This window comes from Perognathus longimembris, chromosome 12, assembly GCF_023159225.1.
Source record: "Perognathus longimembris pacificus isolate PPM17 chromosome 12, ASM2315922v1, whole genome shotgun sequence".
NCBI lineage: Eukaryota > Metazoa > Chordata > Mammalia > Rodentia > Heteromyidae > Perognathus > Perognathus longimembris.
Window position 1 is genome coordinate 27,863,343 of NC_063172.1, and position 19,633 is coordinate 27,882,975.

At 40.3% G+C, this 19,633-nt stretch overlaps 1 protein-coding gene across 2 annotated transcripts in view; it reads right to left on the reverse strand.

The window, feature by feature from the left end:
* Window positions 1–19,633, reverse strand: part of Grhl2 (grainyhead like transcription factor 2) — a 128,528-nt gene that overhangs the window by 74,378 nt on the left and 34,517 nt on the right. For both annotated transcript variants that reach the window (XM_048359033.1, XM_048359034.1), the window contains exons 2-5: window positions 18,795–18,990; window positions 14,852–14,919; window positions 9,349–9,742; window positions 2,117–2,172 (exon numbers count right to left, since the gene is read on the reverse strand). In XM_048359033.1, coding sequence (XP_048214990.1) covers window positions 2,117–2,172; window positions 9,349–9,742; window positions 14,852–14,919; window positions 18,795–18,990 — 714 coding nt within the window. The remainder of the gene's footprint in view (window positions 1–2,116; window positions 2,173–9,348; window positions 9,743–14,851; window positions 14,920–18,794; window positions 18,991–19,633) is intronic.

A 19,633-nucleotide genomic window follows, 5' to 3' on the forward strand; every position in this document is an offset into this window, starting at 1 on the left:
GTGTTGTATGTGTGTGTATGTGTGTATGTTGTATGTGTGTGTACATGACAAATTATATAGGTGTCTAGGTATTCCCACATACAATAAGAGCAAAGGAGGTTACTCTTAGGAGAGGAACACAAAAGCACAATACTGATATGCATCTAAGGATATAAAATAATATTTATAGAAATGACCATTGACTCCAGTGTTTTATACCTTTCATTTGCTGGGAACAAACATGATTCTCCAATTTTGTCTCTTACAATGGTCTACTAACAGTACCAGAAGGGATCCTGACTTTCAGTTAGCTACTCCTATAATAATCGAATTACATTTTAACAGTACAAGAAAGCATTTTGACAGCAAGTAACTTCCCTCTAAAAACCTGAGGCATAAAAACCTGTGTCTTCCAACAAGGCTGAAAATAAATCATTCATGACAGAACCAATCTCAGTGTCATTTTACCCCCTTCAAAAAACAAAAACAAGCTATTTTAATATAGTACTATTAAAATATTAAATTTTAGAGCTAGACAGGATATGTTAGGTATCCCACAAACCAGGTTATCATATAAAACGAAATCTTTGACATTACCTAAGTCAAAGAGTGCTTTTAAAATGTGAAGTGTTAGTAGCATAGAAATCAGCCCAGATGCCCCTCGGTGGATGAATGGATCCAGAAAATGTTGTCTATAAACACAATTAAATCCTACTCAGAAAGAATGATATTATGCCATTTGGAAGGAAATGGAAAGACTTGGAAAAAATTACATTAAGTGAAGTAAGCCAGACCCAGAGAAACATAAGTTGCATGGTTTCCCTCATTTGTGGTAGCTAGAATATGCCTATAAGTCTACAAGAAAACACATGGGATTGGAAATTCTTGTGTGTATGTGTGTGTGGTGTGTGTGTATGTGTGTGTGTGTGTGTGTGTGTACATGACAAATTATACAGGTGTCTAGGTATTCCCACATACAATAAGAACAAAGGAGGTTACTCTTAGGAGAGGAACACAAAAGCACAATACTGATATGCATCTAAGGACAAAAAATAATATTTATAGAAGTGAACTCCAGGAAATGGAAGAGGTTTTTTTTCTTTGTTGCTGTTTTTGTTATATTTTCCTTTTGTTTGTTCATTTTTCTGTCTTTGGAAGGGTAAGGGGAGGGGGCACAAAATGGAGGGACAAAGGGTACACAAAGGCAGCAGTGGTACTCACTGGACACTGTTGAAAATGAACTGTACAACTTGTGGATGGAGATGGGAGGAAAAACTGGATGAGCGTGAGAGAAGGGGATGGCACTGTTCAAAAAGAAATGTACTCTTTATCTGACTTACATAATTATAACCCCTCTGTATATTACCTATATAATAACAATTTAAAAATGCATGAAGAAAAAGCATTTTAGAACAGATAAACATGCCAAAGGCCTGGGAATGACTGGCTTAATTACTCCCCAGCTGACATGGTTAAGACCTAGCATTCCCCAAAGGAAGGAACTCTGGGTTGCTAGGTTAGCAAATGGCAGGATGCTCAGTCAAATCAGAATTTCATATGAACAACAAATACATTTCCATACGTTTAACAAATTTAAAAAGGTGAAGCTGTTAACTCCTTTTCCTGAATGAGGAGCTGAATGTGTTTCTCTCTCTATTAAGCCCCTTGCTTTTTGACTTTAAAATAAAATAAAATATAAAGAGAGCTAGGAGTGCTCTTCTCAGAAGCTGGTATTCATAAACATAAATGATTTTAAATATAATTTCAGCAGCTCATGTTCCCTGAGCCCCATAAGACAAACTAGGAAACTAGGGTTCAGCCCACTCACCTAATTTTGCAGTTCAGAAGCGTCTGGGGTGGGTGTGTGTGTGTGTGTGTACACACCACATCAAGTAAGTGACTGGCCTGGCAACTGCTTCCTTGCTGCTCTGACTGTGTGACGCCCACATACATACAGGCCCACATCCTAGAAGGATTTGGTCAGGAGTAGAAATAACCATATAGAAGTTCATTTGCACAGTCAAGAATTGAAAGCAAAGCAAACCAAATTGTTCTACACATAGTTCTATAAAGGAAAAAAGAAGCTGGAGGCTACATTTAGACAGTGATCGCGTACATGCACTTCCTGGTAACCTACCTTGATGTCTGCTCATACATGTACTCCTCAGCCCCCACGGAAGCACTCCGAAACTTCTGCAAAAGTGAAGTCATAAAGTTAAAATAAATAGGTGGGTCATTTTGCCAAAACAATAAATGAGAGTTCCATGAGCTCCTTAGAAGGAGAAAAGTGTACACTTTTTGGCATTTAGTTGGTAACTAATGTAAGTAGTTCCCATTTCTCCACAGACGTCACCCATCTCCCCACACCATAGATGGCAAGGGCAGACTCTGTGCTCTTCATATGTCTGCAGGGGTCCAAAAGGTATGCACACACTGGAAGTTATGTCTTCAAATACATCACACACTTTTTTTCTATTTTTGATTGTCTCCAACACTGCAAATGTCACTGATTCTGAATTAATGTAATGCTAGAGGCCTCACATGACATAGCAAAAAGCAACCCAGTAGATCACATAGAAGCACAGTTTCTAAAGCAAGATTATTCAGGGTTATGCTTTAGCTCCTTTACCTGACATGTGTGCAGCATAAAGCAAGTGTGGTCATTTTTTTTTCTCTGTTACATGTCTACTCATAGTGCTTAGGTGGAATAAAGAAGTTAATAAAGAATGATACACAGTGAGCACCAAGTAGGTATATTAAATACTAGTAAATAATAATGCACTAATCACACTCTCCATCTCATTTATCATAACACTTCATGAGTAAGTTTTTGGAGGAAATTCTAAGTTTAGTATTACACAAGACAAAGCTTGGGCTCTGAGAGGCTCACTTACTTTCATAGTAAATTGATGCCTATTGCTACATTTATAACATTTTTTAAAGTACACACCCAGTCAAGAACCAGTGGCTCACCCCTGTAATCCTCATTACTTGTGAGGCTGAGAGTTGAGAATTGTGGTTCAAAGCTAGCTGAGGCAGCAAAGTCCATAAGGTTCTTATATTCAATTAATCAACAAAAAACCAGAAGTGGAACTGTGGCCTAAAATGGTAAAAAACTAGCCTTGAATGAAAAAGCTCAAAGAGAGCACCCAGGCCCTGAGTTCAAACCCCAAGACTAGCACCAAAAATAAAAAAGTACATGCCCTAATACCTCAATTCCTGACCTTTAAGTTAAAATAATAAGCCAAGCGCCAGTGGCTTACGGCTATAATCCCAGCGATTCAAGAGGCTAGATCTGAGGTTTGTGGTTCAAAGCCAGTCCTGGCAAGAAGGTCCATGAGACTGTTACATTCAATTAACTACCAAAAAAGCCAAAAGTAGAATCATAATTCAAGTGGTAGTACCTATGCTCTGAATTCAAGCCCAGGGACTAACAGGATCTCTCCCCTACCCCCGCCAAAAAAAAAAAAAAAATAATAATGTAATAAAGTTGGTGAAAAAAGCACCTAGTCTTTCTACTTGGACAAAAACACTTTCTTGCCTCTAACTTCAGTGTCACAAATTTACATTCTTTGTCCAGCATCTCCAACGTTGTTTTCCTCAGGAAGGCATTTCTCACAGTGATTTTTTTTTCACAATTCCTAACCACATCCACAATTCAGCATATCCTTAGATCCTAGTTTCTATGCATATATTTATGATTCTTCATTTTATCCAATCTCACTCCTTAGAGACAAAATGGTTTCCTTCAAAGCTTACCCAAATAGATCCATGAACATTACATAAACATTTGGTTGAATAATCATAACAACAACAAAAAGTCAAAGGCACAAGCTTGTTTCTTTTGCAGTAAGTTAACCAGAAAAGCATTCAATGGGAATCTTCTGAGGTTTTCCCAGATTTGTACCAGAAGAAATACAGAAACTTATAAAACACTATTCTCAGAGATTTAAAAATTGGTTGAGGGCATGGAATAAATTCATATAAAAGCAACAACAAAATAAACTATAATATAGAAAACAATGACTTATGAAGGTTTATGTTGAATCATTCATTCATTCACGTGTCCTGATTGAAAAACAATGGAATGAACATTGCCAGAAAATGAAGATTGAAAAAAATTGAATGGAGATTTCATGGACTCTATGAATGCTACTTTGATCCCCAAAATAAGAATGCAGAATGATTAGAGGAACTGAAAGAAAGCAGTCCAGGTAAAAGACAAAAGGGAGTGACCAGGTCCCTGGGGTCACACCTATAATCCTAGCTTCTCAGGAGGCTGAGGATCAAGGTTCAAAGCAAGCCTGGGCAGAAAAATCTGAGAGAATCTTGTGTCCAGTTAATCAACAAATATCCAGAAGTGGAGGGATGGCTCAAGTAAGAGCCACAGCCTTGAAGGAAAAAGAGCACAAGGCCCTTCAGTATGGACACACACAGAGACACACAAAACTAGGAATCAGGACAAATGACAGATACAATCGTAGAATCAAAGACACAAACAGCCTAATTACGAAGGGAAGGCCCGGAAGTCTAGGTCTTAACTGCCCAAATATAGTAGTCATGTGCTATTAAAGTATAAATTGATCCAAATTAGATAAGAGTTAATATCCAGTTACTCAACAAATCGACCACATTTCAAAGAAGTTGCCAAGAGTAACTAGTGACTACCTTATTGGATGGCACCAAAGATTTTCCCTTGTTGCAAAAAGTTCAGTTCAACAGAACTGACTTCTAGTTAGGCCTTAAGAAATTTTGGAGCAGGGGAGCACAATGGGAAAAGCATTTAAATGTATAAATCGGAGATCGGTGGGAAGCATTTCCCAGGTCTTTGTTTGAAGGAATATGTAATAATCTATAATAGCAACATTGAATCAGCACTAATAAATGTTGAGTGAGTATATTGGTCCACACCATAGATCACTCTAGGGTCAAAAGATAGTACAGCTTATTAAACATATTGGACTTGTAAATTCTATGGTTCTAATACCTCAGGGGTATGACTGTAGACTATTCAAGCTTAAGAGACATCGATTCTCTGCTTACAGAAACACACAATATTGCCCCAATATATGAATATACAGACGAGAGCAGTGAAGAAAATAAAAACACTAATTGTGTTACCAAGGTCAATGTTACTTGTTTTTTCAAGCTTAAGTTTTTTCTTTAATTCTGTTACATTCTCTTTATTATAACTTTTAATCAAATAGATATTTCACCTGTAAAACAGCACTATCTTTTCGATGAGATATAATTATTTGATGGTTTACATGGATTTAAATGATTTAATAGTAAGTATCATTACTAATTATCCAAAATGCTTAGCTTCTTCTGGCTATAGCAGTGAAATTTCATCCACTCCTTAAAAATCTTGTAATATTACTTATAAGATGCTGAAAGGAAATCATACAGCCAACATCACCCACCTTACTATGGTTTGATGTCATAAACATTTTACTCATTTGGACATAGAAAAATGATCGTATATATTTAATAGATGGCCCATAAATCACCCTATACATCAGGCAGTAGTAAGCATATTTAAGTCCTGAATAGTGTAATTTTACTTTGGGAAGGAGAAAACAGCTTTTTAAGAATATACTTCCAGGGCTGGGAATGTGGCCTAGTGGCAAGAGTGCTTGCCTCCTACACATAAAGCTCTCGGTTCGATTCCCCAGCAACACAAATATGGAAAACGGCCAGAAGGGGTGCTGTGGCTCAGGTGGCAGAGTGCTAGCCTTGAGCGGGAAGAAGCCAGGGACAGTGCTCAGGCCCTGAGTCCAAGGCCCAGGACTGGCCAAAAAAAAAAAAAAAAAAAAAAGAAGAAGAAGAAGAATATACTTCCAAAAGACAACCATTCTTCAAGTGTGGGGAAAATCAGGTATAGCTAAATAATGCCATGTCCTTGATCAGCCCAAAATATAATTAAGTCTTACCATCCATTCACTCATTTACTTTTCAATAAACATATATTGTACATCCACTTTATATCAGCACTGAGTAAATATAATCAATACTATGCTAAACTTAAAAAAAACAAAACAAAGAAAGAACAACCCTCTCCTTTTACACACCTTTGTTGTGGTAAGAGGAAAGCATTAGTCACATAATTATTCACTCGAAAGTATTACAAGGGAGCTGGAATATGGCCTAGTGGTAGAGTGTGCCACGTATACATGAAGCCCTGGGTTTGATTCCTCAGCACCACATATATAGAAAAAGCCAGAAGTGGCGCTGTGGCTCAAGTGATGGAGTGCTAACCTTGAGCAAAAAGAAGCCAGGGACGGTGCTCAGGCCCTGAGTTCAAGCCCCAGGACTGGCAAGAAAAAAAGAAGAAAAAGTATTACAAGGCTGGGGATGCAGTTCAGTGTTAGAATGTTTGCCTAGTGACTATTCTTCCAAATGAAGAGGCTAATCTGAGTCAATAATAACATGCCTTTTGTATTCTTGGTCAAAACTTGGAGAACAGGTCTACAATAATGTCATTAGTATATGTTCTAAAACACAAGGCAATTCAGTTGATGCAGGATCTTTTCAAAAACTGGTACTGGGAAAAAAAAAAGATAAATGACCTCATAGGAAAAAAAAGAAAAAAACGGGTACTGGAACAACAGTATGGGAAAAGAAAAAAGGATCCAATCCTTCTATATGTAAACATTACCTTGAGATGGTTCAGAAACCTATAGGTAAGAAAAAGAACTACTATCTGTCCAAGAAAAAGCATGAGCACGTGCGTACACACACACACACACACACACACACACACACACACACACACACACACACACACACACCCTATGACACTGGGTCAGGGAAAGCTTTCTTAAGTAATATCCAAAAGCATACACTATGAAAGACCAAACTTCACCAAAGTAAATACTTCTACTGTTTGAAAGATAAAACTAAAAGATAAAAATATATGATAAATGATTACCTTAACATTACTTAAGAAACTCTTAACAACTTACTAAAAAAAGTGTAGCTAGGCACCGCTGGCTCACTCCTGTACTGAGGGATGCTGAGGTCTGAGGATCACAGTTCAAAGCCAGCCCAGGCACAAAAGGCCATGAGACTCTTATCTCTAATTAACCACCAGAAAACCAGAAGTGGCGCTGTGGCTCAAGTGATAGAGTCCTAGCCTTGAGCTGAAGAGCTCAGGGACAGCACCCAGGCCCAGAGTTCAAGCCTAGTGACCAACAAGAAAGGAAGGAAGGGAGGGAGGGAGGGAGGGAGGGAGGGAGGGAGGGAGGGAGGGAGGGAGGGAGGGAGGGAGGGAGGGAGGGAGGGAGGGAGGGAGGGACGAAAATGGCTGGGTGCTGGTGGCTCATGCCTGTAATCCTAGCTACTCAGAAGGCTGAGATCTGAGGATTGCAATTTGAAGCCAGCCCAGCAGAAAAGTCCTAGTGAGTCTCTTATCTCCAATTAACTACTCAAAAACCCAGAAATGGTGCTGTGGTTCAAAGTGGTAGAGTGCTAGCCTTGAGCAAAAATAGCTCAGAGACAGCTCCCAGGCCCCAAGTTCAAGCCCACCAAGGGGGGAAAAAGTAAATAATAACAATTTTTAAATCATAGAAAAAATCTTAACAAACAATTCACAAAAGTTACAAGGAGGACAAACAAAAATATATAAAATGATGTGCTATCCATTATTCAAAGATGCGGTTTCGAGACAGAATGAGACACTAATACATAACCACCAAAATAGCTAAAGTTAAAAAAATTGACAACTCAAGTTTTGGCAAGGGTGTAGATGATATAAATCTTCTTCACTGCTAATTGGAATGAAAATCACCCCACCACCTTGAAATCTCATAAAGTCAAACATACAAAACCGAGAAATTCTGGTCCATGGTAAGAAATGAAAGCCTATGTTCATGTGAAAACATATATATACACACACATATATACATATATGTATATATATGTTCATAGAAGAATTATTCATAACAGCCCACAACTGTAGGCAACTAAATGTCCATCAGTGAGTGAAACAACTTGTAACATGTATTTATCGTGGAATTCTACTCTCATTAAAAAACACAAACTATACTGGGCACTGATACTTCATGTCTGTAATCTAAACTATTTAGGAGGCTGAAACCTGAGGATTGCAGTTCAAAGCCAGCCTGGGCACAAAAGTGCATAAGACTCTTATCTCCACTTAATCACCAAAAGCCCAGGACTGAAGAAGCAGTCAAGTGGTAGAACTCAGCCTTGAATGGAAAAGCCAAGCCAGAGTGCAAAGCTCCGAGTTCCAGCCCCAGTACTGGCACAAAGAACAAAAAATATTTTTTAAACCTACAAAGTATTAATATAAGCATTTACAGATGAATATATTTATGTATTTATACTGTCATAAATTAATCCTTAAAATACACTAAATGAAGTCAACATCAAAGACTGTCATTCAATTTATATGAAATTTTAGAAAAGCTCACAGCATGGTGACTGAGCGCAGTCAATGCCTGCCAACACTCAGGTGTGAGGAGCAATCTTCAAGTTCAAGGAGATTGAGGGGGGCTTTTAGGGTGTGAACTCCCTACAATGTGACTTTGATGTTGACTATACAATTGTATGGAATTACCAAGATTCTCAAACCGTGCACTTAGAGCTGAAGAATTCTAAACACACAAGACAATTGTTTCTGTAAATGCTGTGGATACCTGAGCAGATTATGTCCTTTCTATTTTTGAGGTATACACTATTGGTAACATGGCACTTAAACTGGATTACTGATAACATAGCTCAGCTTTTGGAGTATTCAGCCTGACAAAGTTTTAAAGGATCCCATTTTTATCAAAAAAGATATAAGCCATAGGCTGAGAGTGTGGAGCAAGTTGGAGAGCACCTGCCTAGCAGGTACAATACCATGAATTCAATGACCAGGGTACCAAATACTTAAACACACACACACACACACACACACACACACACACACACACACACCAGGAAATATCTAGCCAACAACCATTTGCAAGTCTATAAGCTAGATGAGGCCTAAGTGATTCCTTAAAACAAAACACAAGACGTTCCACGCAAACATGTCTTCACTCCTCTTAAACATTTCATGCGAAGGCTAAAACTAAAGCTAACACTCAGGGCCACCATCTAATGACCAGAAAAATGGAGACGCACCCCCATGCACACGCACCAACATTTAGAAAGCACATGGAAAGACCAACACACACACATTAAAAACAACAACAACAAAACAACCATCCAACTCATGGGCTGGCTTGCTCGGACAGCAGCTAGCGGGGAAGGATGGGGGGACGGGTGGGGGGATGGATGGATGGATGGGGGGATGGATGGATGGATGGGGGGATGGATGGATGGATGGGGGGATGGATGGATGGGGGGGGGCGGCCTCACCTCAGCACTGCTGTCTTTGAAGCTCTCGCTGTAGGTGCTGTCCGGGGTGCTGCGCTGGTCATCCTTGAGGTAGGAGCTGTGAGTGGCTATGGAGGGCAGGTCGTACTGAGTCTGTTCGAAGATGACCACACGCTGCTCCTCGCCGTCGGCCCTCGGGTAGTGCCCCGGCGGTGCCATGAACACGGGCGTGAAGTCCTCGGCCTTCACCACGGTGATGCCCGACACGGGGATGACCGCCGGGCTCTCGGAGAGGGCCACGCTGTACTGCTCGCGCTTGGAGCTCTCCACATGCTCCTGGCTCAGGCACAGGTTCACCGGCACCGTCTTCAGGACCTGCACGCGGTTTTCTCCGCCGCTCAAGTTGCTCTGGGCATCGCCAGGGCCCAGGCAGTTTCTGTGTGTTCAAAACCCACCCCAGCAACAGGATAGGATTAGGGACAAAAGAAGGAGCGCACAGAGCCATCTGCGAGGGCCACGACCTCGAGGGGGTAGGCGGATGGCAGATCTTACAACGGAATGGAGCCTATCTTTGCATCACCTGAAAAAGGACACTACTCAAGGTCCTGGTCGAATAATGTGAAGTGCTGGGGTGGGGGTGGGGGCTGTTAAGCACCTCTGACCCCACCCACCCAAGAAAAGCTGGCTCCAAATCTAACCATGCTACAGCAACAACTTTCACTTCTCAGGAGCCGAAGAAAAACTTCACATCAAAAAAACAAACAAAACTACTAAGAAGGTAAACCAGAATCCAACAGATGGGGCACAGAATAAAGGAGGTAAAGAGGGAGGACTGTTTCAGATGAAAGAGTTAAAAAACTCAATGCACGGATGGTGCTCAGGTTCTGAAGGAAGAAAAGACAGGGATTAATTTGAAGGAGTGATGGGAAAGATATTTTCACCATTCTGTGGGCTTTAAGGGGAAAAAATAACAATTTATCATTACAACATTCTTACTAAATCAAGAGATAATGGGAAGCCAGGCACTAGTGGCACACAACTGTAATCCTAGCTACTCAGGAGGTTGAGTTTTGAGGATTGGAGTTCAAAGCCAGCTGGGGCATCAAAGTCCATGAGACTCTTATCTCCAATTAACCACCAGAAAACCAGAAGTGGCACTGTGGCTCAAAGTGGCAGAGCACTAGCCTTAACCAAAAGAGCTCAGAGACAGTGTCTAGGCTCTGAGCAAAAGAACTCAGGGATAAAGGCCAGACCCAGAGTTCAAGCCCCAGAACCCACCATAAATAAATAAATAAATAAATAATAGGAGCTTCTGGATGTCTTGAGCATTGTATTTCTTTGGAGCATAAGAAAGTGTTGGAACTGGCTGATCAGAGAAAGGAAAGGTTTAGCGAGTTAATTCTTAGCCAGGCAAGAATGAAATACTTTCATTTATGCTAAAGCATTCTGGGAGAAAGCAGAAGCAAAGAGGAATGTGTTAATGAAGGAGTATTATTGATAGAAAAATGATTTCACCAGGAGTTCCTCTAGTCAGTAAAATGGGCAGGACACTTATTTACTATTATTCTGAATAGTATAGAAAGAAAATACATGTTTGCATGGATCCCTGTATGAGGTAATTCAAATTTTTTTGTGTGTGTTTGTTTTTACTTTTTTCAATCTCTCATGTACTTCCTGGGGCTGACTGGTATCTCTCTTTGGGAGAAATATTTGAATAAAATAGGTTCTTTTAAGAATTGAGACCTCACTGTTCCTGTGTTTTTGTTTTAAAAAAAAATAAACAAAGAAAGAAAGAAAGAGTAGAAAGCTTACCTATCAAACAAGTATTAAGGTAAAACTTCAAAGTGAAGCTTGTGGATAAAATGGCTCCACAAGAACAAAACCAACAGAAAAGTATCTGAATGGCTGTGAGTCAGTCACTGATCTGTAGATACAACCCTAGAAAATAATCCTCTAAGAGATCAAATGTCTTTAGACATTTGATTTTCAGTGATAACCTATTTTCATAGATCAGTAAGAGTGAATCATAGTAAAGAGTAAAAAATCATGTGTTTGTTTTTCTCATTGTCTTGCTCTGGTAGCGAGGCTTTAATGTAAAGCCTTGCACTTAATCAATTTGTTTGCTCTTGGCTGGTGCTCTACCACTTGAGCCCTGCCTTTTGCTGGTTAGAGAGAGAAGTCTCATAGACTTTTCTAACCTGGGCTGGTTTAGAACCATAATCTTCCAGGTCTTAGCTTCCTGAGTATCTACAATTATAAGGGAATAAATAAATATCTTTAATTTGAACCCAGTTACCTAGATACTATCAAAACCCAGGCTACCTGTTTGCATCAACATTTCCTAAAGCCCATTGTTTAGAAAATTGCATACAATGTTTATAGATTTTCCTTAAAAAGAAGTTCATAGGTCTGGGAATGTGGCTTAGAAGGTAGAGTGCTTGCCTAGCATGCACAAAAGCTCTGGGTTTGATTCCTCAGCACCACATAAACAGAAAAAGCCAGAAGTGGTGCTGTGGCTCAGAGGTAGAATGCTAGCCTTGAGCAAAAAGAAGGCAGGGCTGGTGCTCAGGCCCTGAGTCCAAGCCCCAGGACTGGCAAAAACAAAAACAAAAACAAAAGAAAAAAGCAAACAAAAAGAGAAGTAGTCATAGGAAAACAATTCTGTATGGATCCAAACACATGAGCTAAAGGCCCAGGCATTCCTTCACCTGTGTAATTGTAATCTAGGATTTTCTAACTCATTTCACTTCAGACTCTTCTGAGGAGGAAAGAAACATCACTGGTATTTGTGTACAGTGTCCTGTGATGGGTTCATCTCTAGTGACTAGCTACCAAAGCAATTACCAGCTTTCATTGACCCTTGCACAGGCATTGCGTTAACTGGCTTTACCAAAAAATTCAAAGAACTCTACAATCCATTTCAGTTCAAATTTGCTTAGTTCTCTAACTCATACAAAACATGAATTTTAAACAAAGAACACAAATCAAAATATTTTGGGTGTGCTTATTAATGAGTAAGAAAGCAAATTATAGTTATATATAAATTTAGGTAGATCACTATTACCCTATCACTAGATTTGGGCCCCACACTATAATGTCTCTATAATAGTACTAGTTCTTGAATCTGATGCCATGAAACATTGATAACATTCAAAGTAAAAATTATTGTAGGCTATTGATTCAAGTGGAATAGAACTTAAAAACGAACCATGGGCTGGGGATATGGCCTAGTGGCAAGAGAGCTTGCCTCCCATACATGAAGCCTTGGGTTCGATTCCCCAGCACCACATATACAGAAAACGGCCAGAAGGGGCGCTGTGGCTCAAGCGGCAGAGTGCTAGCCTTGAGCAAAAAGAAAGCCAGGGACAGTGCTCAGTCCCTGAGTCCAAGGCCCAGGACTGGCCAAAAAAAAAAAAAAAAAAAAAAACGAACCAAATATTGTCAAGAAACAGTACCATATAAAGAATGGTACATTAAGGCTAGGAATGTGGTTTAGCAGTAGAGTGCTTGTCTAGCATGCATGAAGCCTTAGGTTTGATTCCTCAGCACCATATAAACAGAAAAAGCCAGAAGTGGCACTGTGGCTCAAAAGGTATAGTACTAGCCTTTAGCAAAAGGAAGCCAGGGACAGTGCTCAGGCCCTGACTTCAAAGCCCCAAAAGAATAGTACATTAAGTACATTTTTTAAAAATTAGACCATGCCATTGAGATGTTATAATTTTTCTAATTAGCAAGTTTTGTATATGAACATTCACAATGATGTCATATTAGCATATGGCAACTTAATTCATAAATATACTGCAGATCAAAGTGACATCCTCCCAAAATTACAGTGAGACGTCAGCTAAGTCATAATGAGTCTATACCTCGCTGCCAGTTTTCTTAAAGATACTTCATGAAAATCACAAGAATAACCATTAAATGGTGTAGTCATTAAACGGTGTAGTTGGGTATTAGTGGCTCACACCTGTAAACCTAGCTATTCAGGAGGCTGAGATTTGAGATGATGATTTGAAGCCAGCCAGAGCAGCCAAGTCCATGAGACTCTTATCTCCAACTGAACACCAAAACGGCAGAAGTGGAGCTGTGGCTCAAGTGATAGAGCACTATCCTTGAGTAAAAAAGCTCAGAGACAGCATCCAGGCCCCAAGCCTTGAGTTTGAGCTCTAGGTACACATGTGTGTACACACACACACACACACACACACACACACATACACACACTCACACACACGGAGAGGCTAATACTTCATAATGTTGTTCTAAGAGACAATCTCACACCAAAAAGGCTTTTCTTGTCTATTTTGTAGAATGTAGATATAGCACATATCCTAGACTCACTTTGCCTAACCCCTCTATGCTTACCAGTGTAGGCTTAGCAGACAGCACATGCTATTAGTTCAATGAAACATTCTAAGACCTGAGGAGTATCAGCTTCCTGCTCCCAGTCATCACTCTTGCCACAGAGGCCCCAGAACCCCAGGTAGCACAGGGATGCAGAAATTCCCTAGTAGAAACACGGCAGTCATACTCATACAGCCATAGTTTTCTGCAGGAAGTGTGCCTTGGGGCTGCATGGCCCATGGCAGCGAGCTAGTGGAGTGGTCCCTTCTGCTAGACAGAACAGTCAAATGTCATAAGCAGAGCCTATCAAGGCCACCTAAGACTTGGATACTTGTGCTAGCAGAACTTCCAATACAAAATCCACTATGTCTCTGTATCCCATTCAGGGAAAAGAGCTGATGGGAAACCTGGGAGAAGTAGCTGAGCAGAATGGTCCTGTCCTTTCTGGTCCCCTTGATTATCCTATCCCAAGAGAGAGGCTGCTCCAATCTTTACCGCCATGCTGCCAGTGGTGTGAAGTCTTGCCTAGGTTTTCATGGGTGGTTTCCAGCTGCGCATTCCAAGTCACATTCTACCATTACCTTCATCAGAAAGAAACTTAGGGATTTTCTTTTTCCTTTTTAATCTCAATTTGTCTAATTGTGTCTTACTTGTCATGCAGTTCATAACTAGCAGAGCAGGAAAAAAGGATGACACTATTGTCTCTTAACACCTTTCCTGTTTCTGCACCTGAACAGCACTCCCTGTTGCCCAGGTTCTCCACCAATTGCCTCCGTCGGGCTGAGAAAGAGCTTCATCTCCCACTTCTCATAGCTCACCCAGAGAGCTTCAAGGGCTAGACTGTAGTGAGAGTTCTGGCATTGACCAGAAAATTGCATCCTAGCAGTGGGATCTTACCAGCACACATCACCTCTAACTCTTGGAACTTTACCTCCTTTGCAACTACTTTTCCAAAGAGTCCACTGATGCTTCTCTTAATGCACAAAAACAAAACAACACAAACACATACAACTACAATAACAACAACAAACACACTGCAATCTGATCTCCTTAGAAAGTGAAGTTTTGATCCAGACTCCAAAAGACAGTGGGCAAAGCTTTTTAAACCCATCTCATCTCAAGAACAATTCATCTCAAAACAAAAATAAATAAATAAAAGTTATTTCTAGGGACTAGATATATTCCTTTACGAAAGTCATACCTTTTATCCTGGTCTTCTTGGCTCTCACTTGCTTTGCTTACAGATAGCAGCCTCTTGTCTCGAGGTACCTGAAAAGAATCAGCATTCATCAGTCAGGCCTACATGGAAGTAACTGTGCTTATACACTGGGCTACACACAACACATGAAAAACTAAAATGGAATGTTCTCTAGGAAGAAGGAGCAAGATGGTTGTCAGAAGATAGTTAAGAGTGAATAGTGCTGGGAGTTTGTGGCTCATGCCTATAATCCTACTACTCCAGAGGCTGAGATCTGAGGATTGTAGTTCAAAGCTAGTCCAGGCAGAAAAGTCCATATGAGACTCTTATCTCCAATAAACTACTCAAAAAAGCTGCAAATGGCACTGTAGCTCCAGTGGTAGAGCACTAGCCTTGAGCACAATGAGGATCAGGGACGGCACTCAGGCCCTGAGTTCAAACCCCAGGACTGGCAAAAAAGACATTGCCAGGTGAATGGGGAAGGCTTTTTGGTCACAGAACTGCTAATAATAAGGAAGTCATTGCTGGTGCAAAGAATGCATAAGGAGATGATATGGATACAGAGATGAGCAAAACCAGGAAAGGAAGAACTTCCACCAGAGATAGCACTTTACTTTTTTTTTTTTTCTATTGGCTGGTATAGCAGTTGAACTCAGGGCCTCAGGCTTGCTTGGCTACCTTGCTCAGTGGATGATTTATCATTTCAGCCATGATTCCAGTCTGGCTTTTTGCTGATTATTTTGGAGGTGGAATCTAGGAAACTATTCTAACCAGGCTTGCTTCTAACTGCAGTCCTTCAAATCTCAGCATCGTCAGTAGCTAGGATTATAGGCATGAGCCATCAGTGTCCAACTAGTAATTGCTTTCTGGTCTCTTCAAAAAACAATGGCAGAACCACTTTCTCCTCAATTTTTGAGCATTCCTCACCTTTTCCCCTTCCAACTAGGACACAAAGTTCCCTGTGCCTTTGGTATTCACCCTCCAAAAGAAATGAGGGAAAATGATGACCTTGACAAAAAAAGAATCAATTCATATTTACAAAGAGGTATAGAGAAAGTCTAGAATACATAAATAATAATGTTGACAGCACTTATTACAATAACTGAACTTGCCAAAATGTATACTCTAAAAAGGAGAATATCCTTTTCTCGTAGACATGTCATTTAGGAAAAAGGTTTATCCTCACAGGACACTTAACTTTATTACAATTCTTATTCCAGTACATAAATTATGAACAGTTACACAATTAACAAAGGCCTCAAAATGATCACATGAACATAGAGTTGGAAAGACTGTACTTTCCATAGCACTAAAACGTTTCAAGATAAATGACAGTAAATCTTGTGTGAAATAAAAAGAACCATGTAACTAAGTCTTAGAAAGTATCGCTCCAACAGAATGAATTGTAGATTTGAGTATCCTTTGAGTTGTATATAAATTCCCTATCCTGCATCTCAAAATATTATAGAAAGCACTTGTTCAACTTTCCTTCAAATATTAACAAATGTGGGAAAATAGAAGTTATCTAGGTACCAATAACTATACTAATAACTATCCTCTGAACCAAAGAGAAATGAAATACATCGTTTTGTAAATTACTAATAGTTTTTGTTTCAGGATAGGCTTCTTTTTCTCACTAATACAACCAAACTGCTACCAAATAGATACTTGAAATTATATCTATTTCACAGTGACAAAATAAAATAAGCAAAACAAGAACAATATATTTCTTTAAAGCCATTAACTGAAAGATTGGTTTAATAGGATAAAAGCTTTTAAAAAGTTGTAACAAGGGCTGGGGATGGCCTAGTGGCAAGAGTGCTTGCCTCGAATACATGAAGCCCTGGGTTCGATTCCTCAGCACCACATATATAGAAAACGGCCAGAAGTGGCACTGTGGCTCAAGGGGCAGAGTGCTAGCCTTGAGCAAAAAGAAGCCAGGGACAGTGCTCAGGCCCTGAGTTCAAGCCCCACGACTGGCCAAAAAAAAAAGTTATAACAAGTTGGATGAGTAAATCAAAGATACTTTAGTAACTGTGTTCATTTATTTCAAAAATTGATCAAATTGATTTTTTTATTTAATAGAGGAAAATTGATTTTTCAATTTCTTTTCTAACAATGAGACAAAAAGAAAAGGTAATCGTATGAATTCTCTACTGCCCTCAATAAATGTTGTGGTTTTTTTTGTTTTGTTTTGTTTTGGCCAGTCCTGGGCCTTGGACTCAGGGCCTGAGCACTGTCCCTGGCTTCTTTTTGCTCAAGGCTAGCACTCTGCCACTTGAGCCACAGCGCCACTTCTGGCCATTTTCTATACATGGGGTGCTGGGGTATCGAACCCAGGGCTTCATGTATTCGAGGCAAGCACTCTTGCCACTAGGCCATATTCCCAGCCCCTGTAATTTTTTTTATTCCAAACCATTGAGAAGTTACTCACTCCTGTGTTTTCTCAGATGGGATCCTCAGACAAAATGCATGAAAAATAGGAAATAAAGTCTCAAACAGAAAAGAACAAAGAAAAGCCTCCGTGAACCCTTTTTGGTTTGGGGCTTGTCTTTTTCAGATATAAATAAGCTTCTCCTTCATTACAGAGGAATAAACTGTAGTTGCATCTTAATGCTTCCTCTCATCTGGATCAGATCCCTCAGAGCTAAGGACCTTCTAGCCAGGTCAGGAGCCATGCTGGTAACATGACACCTTCCATGATAACCCTGCCTCTCTGGATAAGGGTCCCCTAGGCCAGCAAGCCAAGCAAGGAAATGCCCTTCACACAGCGTTCAGCAGTACATCCTAACAGTAACCATAGCCTGTTGTAAATAACCATACTAGGCCTACTATTTGTCCCTCACAACTACCACTCCCATTTTGTCTCAGCTGAGGCAACAGGAAACAAATTGAAGATCACTCAACAGGAAACTGTTCTTCCTGGTGGTTTGGTCTCCAATGCTGATTTTCCCACAATGGAGAGAGGAAGAGAGAGAGAATTCAATCTTATCCCAAACTAACAGTTCACTGTGCCCAACCGGCAGAAGGTACTCTCATCTTCAAGCCAATCCTAGCATATAAGCCAGAAGTGTTCACCATCAAAGCAAGCAGCATCTCCTCATTCACTATATGTTGATTGTTTATGCTGCAACTATTCTGATACAGGTTTGTTTTGGGGTGTGTGTTTGTTTGTTTCTGCCAGTCCTGGAGCTTGGATTCAGGGCCCAAGCACTGTCCCTGGTTTCTTTTTGCTCAAAGCTAGCACTCTACCACGTGGGCCACAGTGCCACTTCCGGCTTTTTCTGTTTATGTGGTGCTGAGGAATCCAACCCAGGGTTTGGCAAGCACTCTACCACTAAGCCACATTCCCAGCCCTCTGATACAAGTTTTACTGGATACAGTCCTTCACACATGAGACAGACAGGTTTCTTGCTCAACTTCTTGAAATATTCCTGGTTTCTAAGTGCTGTATAGAAGATTTCTTTTTCTAATATATTTTGTGTTACATTAAAGCTTAATACTAACAGAAAGAAATGGAGAATTAGGGGTGGGGATGGTTGCTAGTCTACTAAAGCATTCATTATCAGAATGTTCCCTATAAAACTGAAAATTCTCAAGTAGCTGAATGTTTCTTATAAAATCGAAAGTTCTAGAGGCAACCTAAGTGCTCAACAGCTGAACCCTACCTAAATTATTATTCACACAATAGAAAAGTGACAGCCAGGGAGTATTGGTAAAATGAGGATAAATAGGAATTGTAATGTTAATATTTATGCAAGGACATTCGAATTGCACAATGAAGACTGGGGCTCTACTGGGGCATGAAGTCGAGCTTCATAAATGAGGGGAGGAGGAAACAGTAAGAACAGGAAGAGCCTGAAATCCATGCAAGTCCACTGGCCTAGAATGATGACTCTCCCTTGCTATCCTTTGAGCAGGGAGAGAAGCAAGGCTGATGTCCTACCTTGTAATAGTCATAGAGCAGCCCAAGGGCTGCAGCACTGTCTTCATCACCATTAATGCTCATCATGGCCTTGGTAGCGGCCGTCAGGGGATTCTCCAGGTAGGACTTCCAGGCTTCATCCTCACTGGTGTAAGCTCTTCGAGAATTGAATGGAGGGTCCGTGGGCATGGGCACCAAGGCCACTAGTCTTTTATTACTGTGAAAATAAGAGAAACAAGAGACTCATGACTGGAGAATTTTCTTTTTAGTCACCAATGATACGCTTTCACATGGTGAAAAAGCATACATTTTTATCTCCCCCAAATGAGGGAGAAGCAGAAAGAGATGAAAACTAAAGTCATTTGAGTTCTTTTTTTCCACTAGCTATGAAAAGTAAGATGAAGACAGGCACCAATGGCTTGCATCTTTAATCCAACTACATAGGAGGCTGAGAGATCTGAGGACCAAGGTTCAAAGCCAGCCTAGGCAAGAAAGTACATGAGACTCTCATCTCGAATTAGCTACCAAAAAAGCGGGAAGTCAAGTTGTAGCTCAAGTGGTAGATCACTACTCTTGAACAACAAAAACTCAGAGATGGCACCCAGGCCCCCAGCTCATGCCCAGGACTGGAATGCACATGTGTGCATGCACAAGCACACACACACACACACACACACACACACACACACACACACACAGGCAAGGAGTCCTTTAGAAGCCGTATAAATATTGTGTATTGGCCTCCTTAAAACTTGGTTTTATCCAAGTAGTTCTATTATTTTTCGTTAGAAGGGAACCTTGTAAGAATAGGTTTCATTTAACTGAGTTTTAATTAAAAACATGTGTGATATATTCAATGT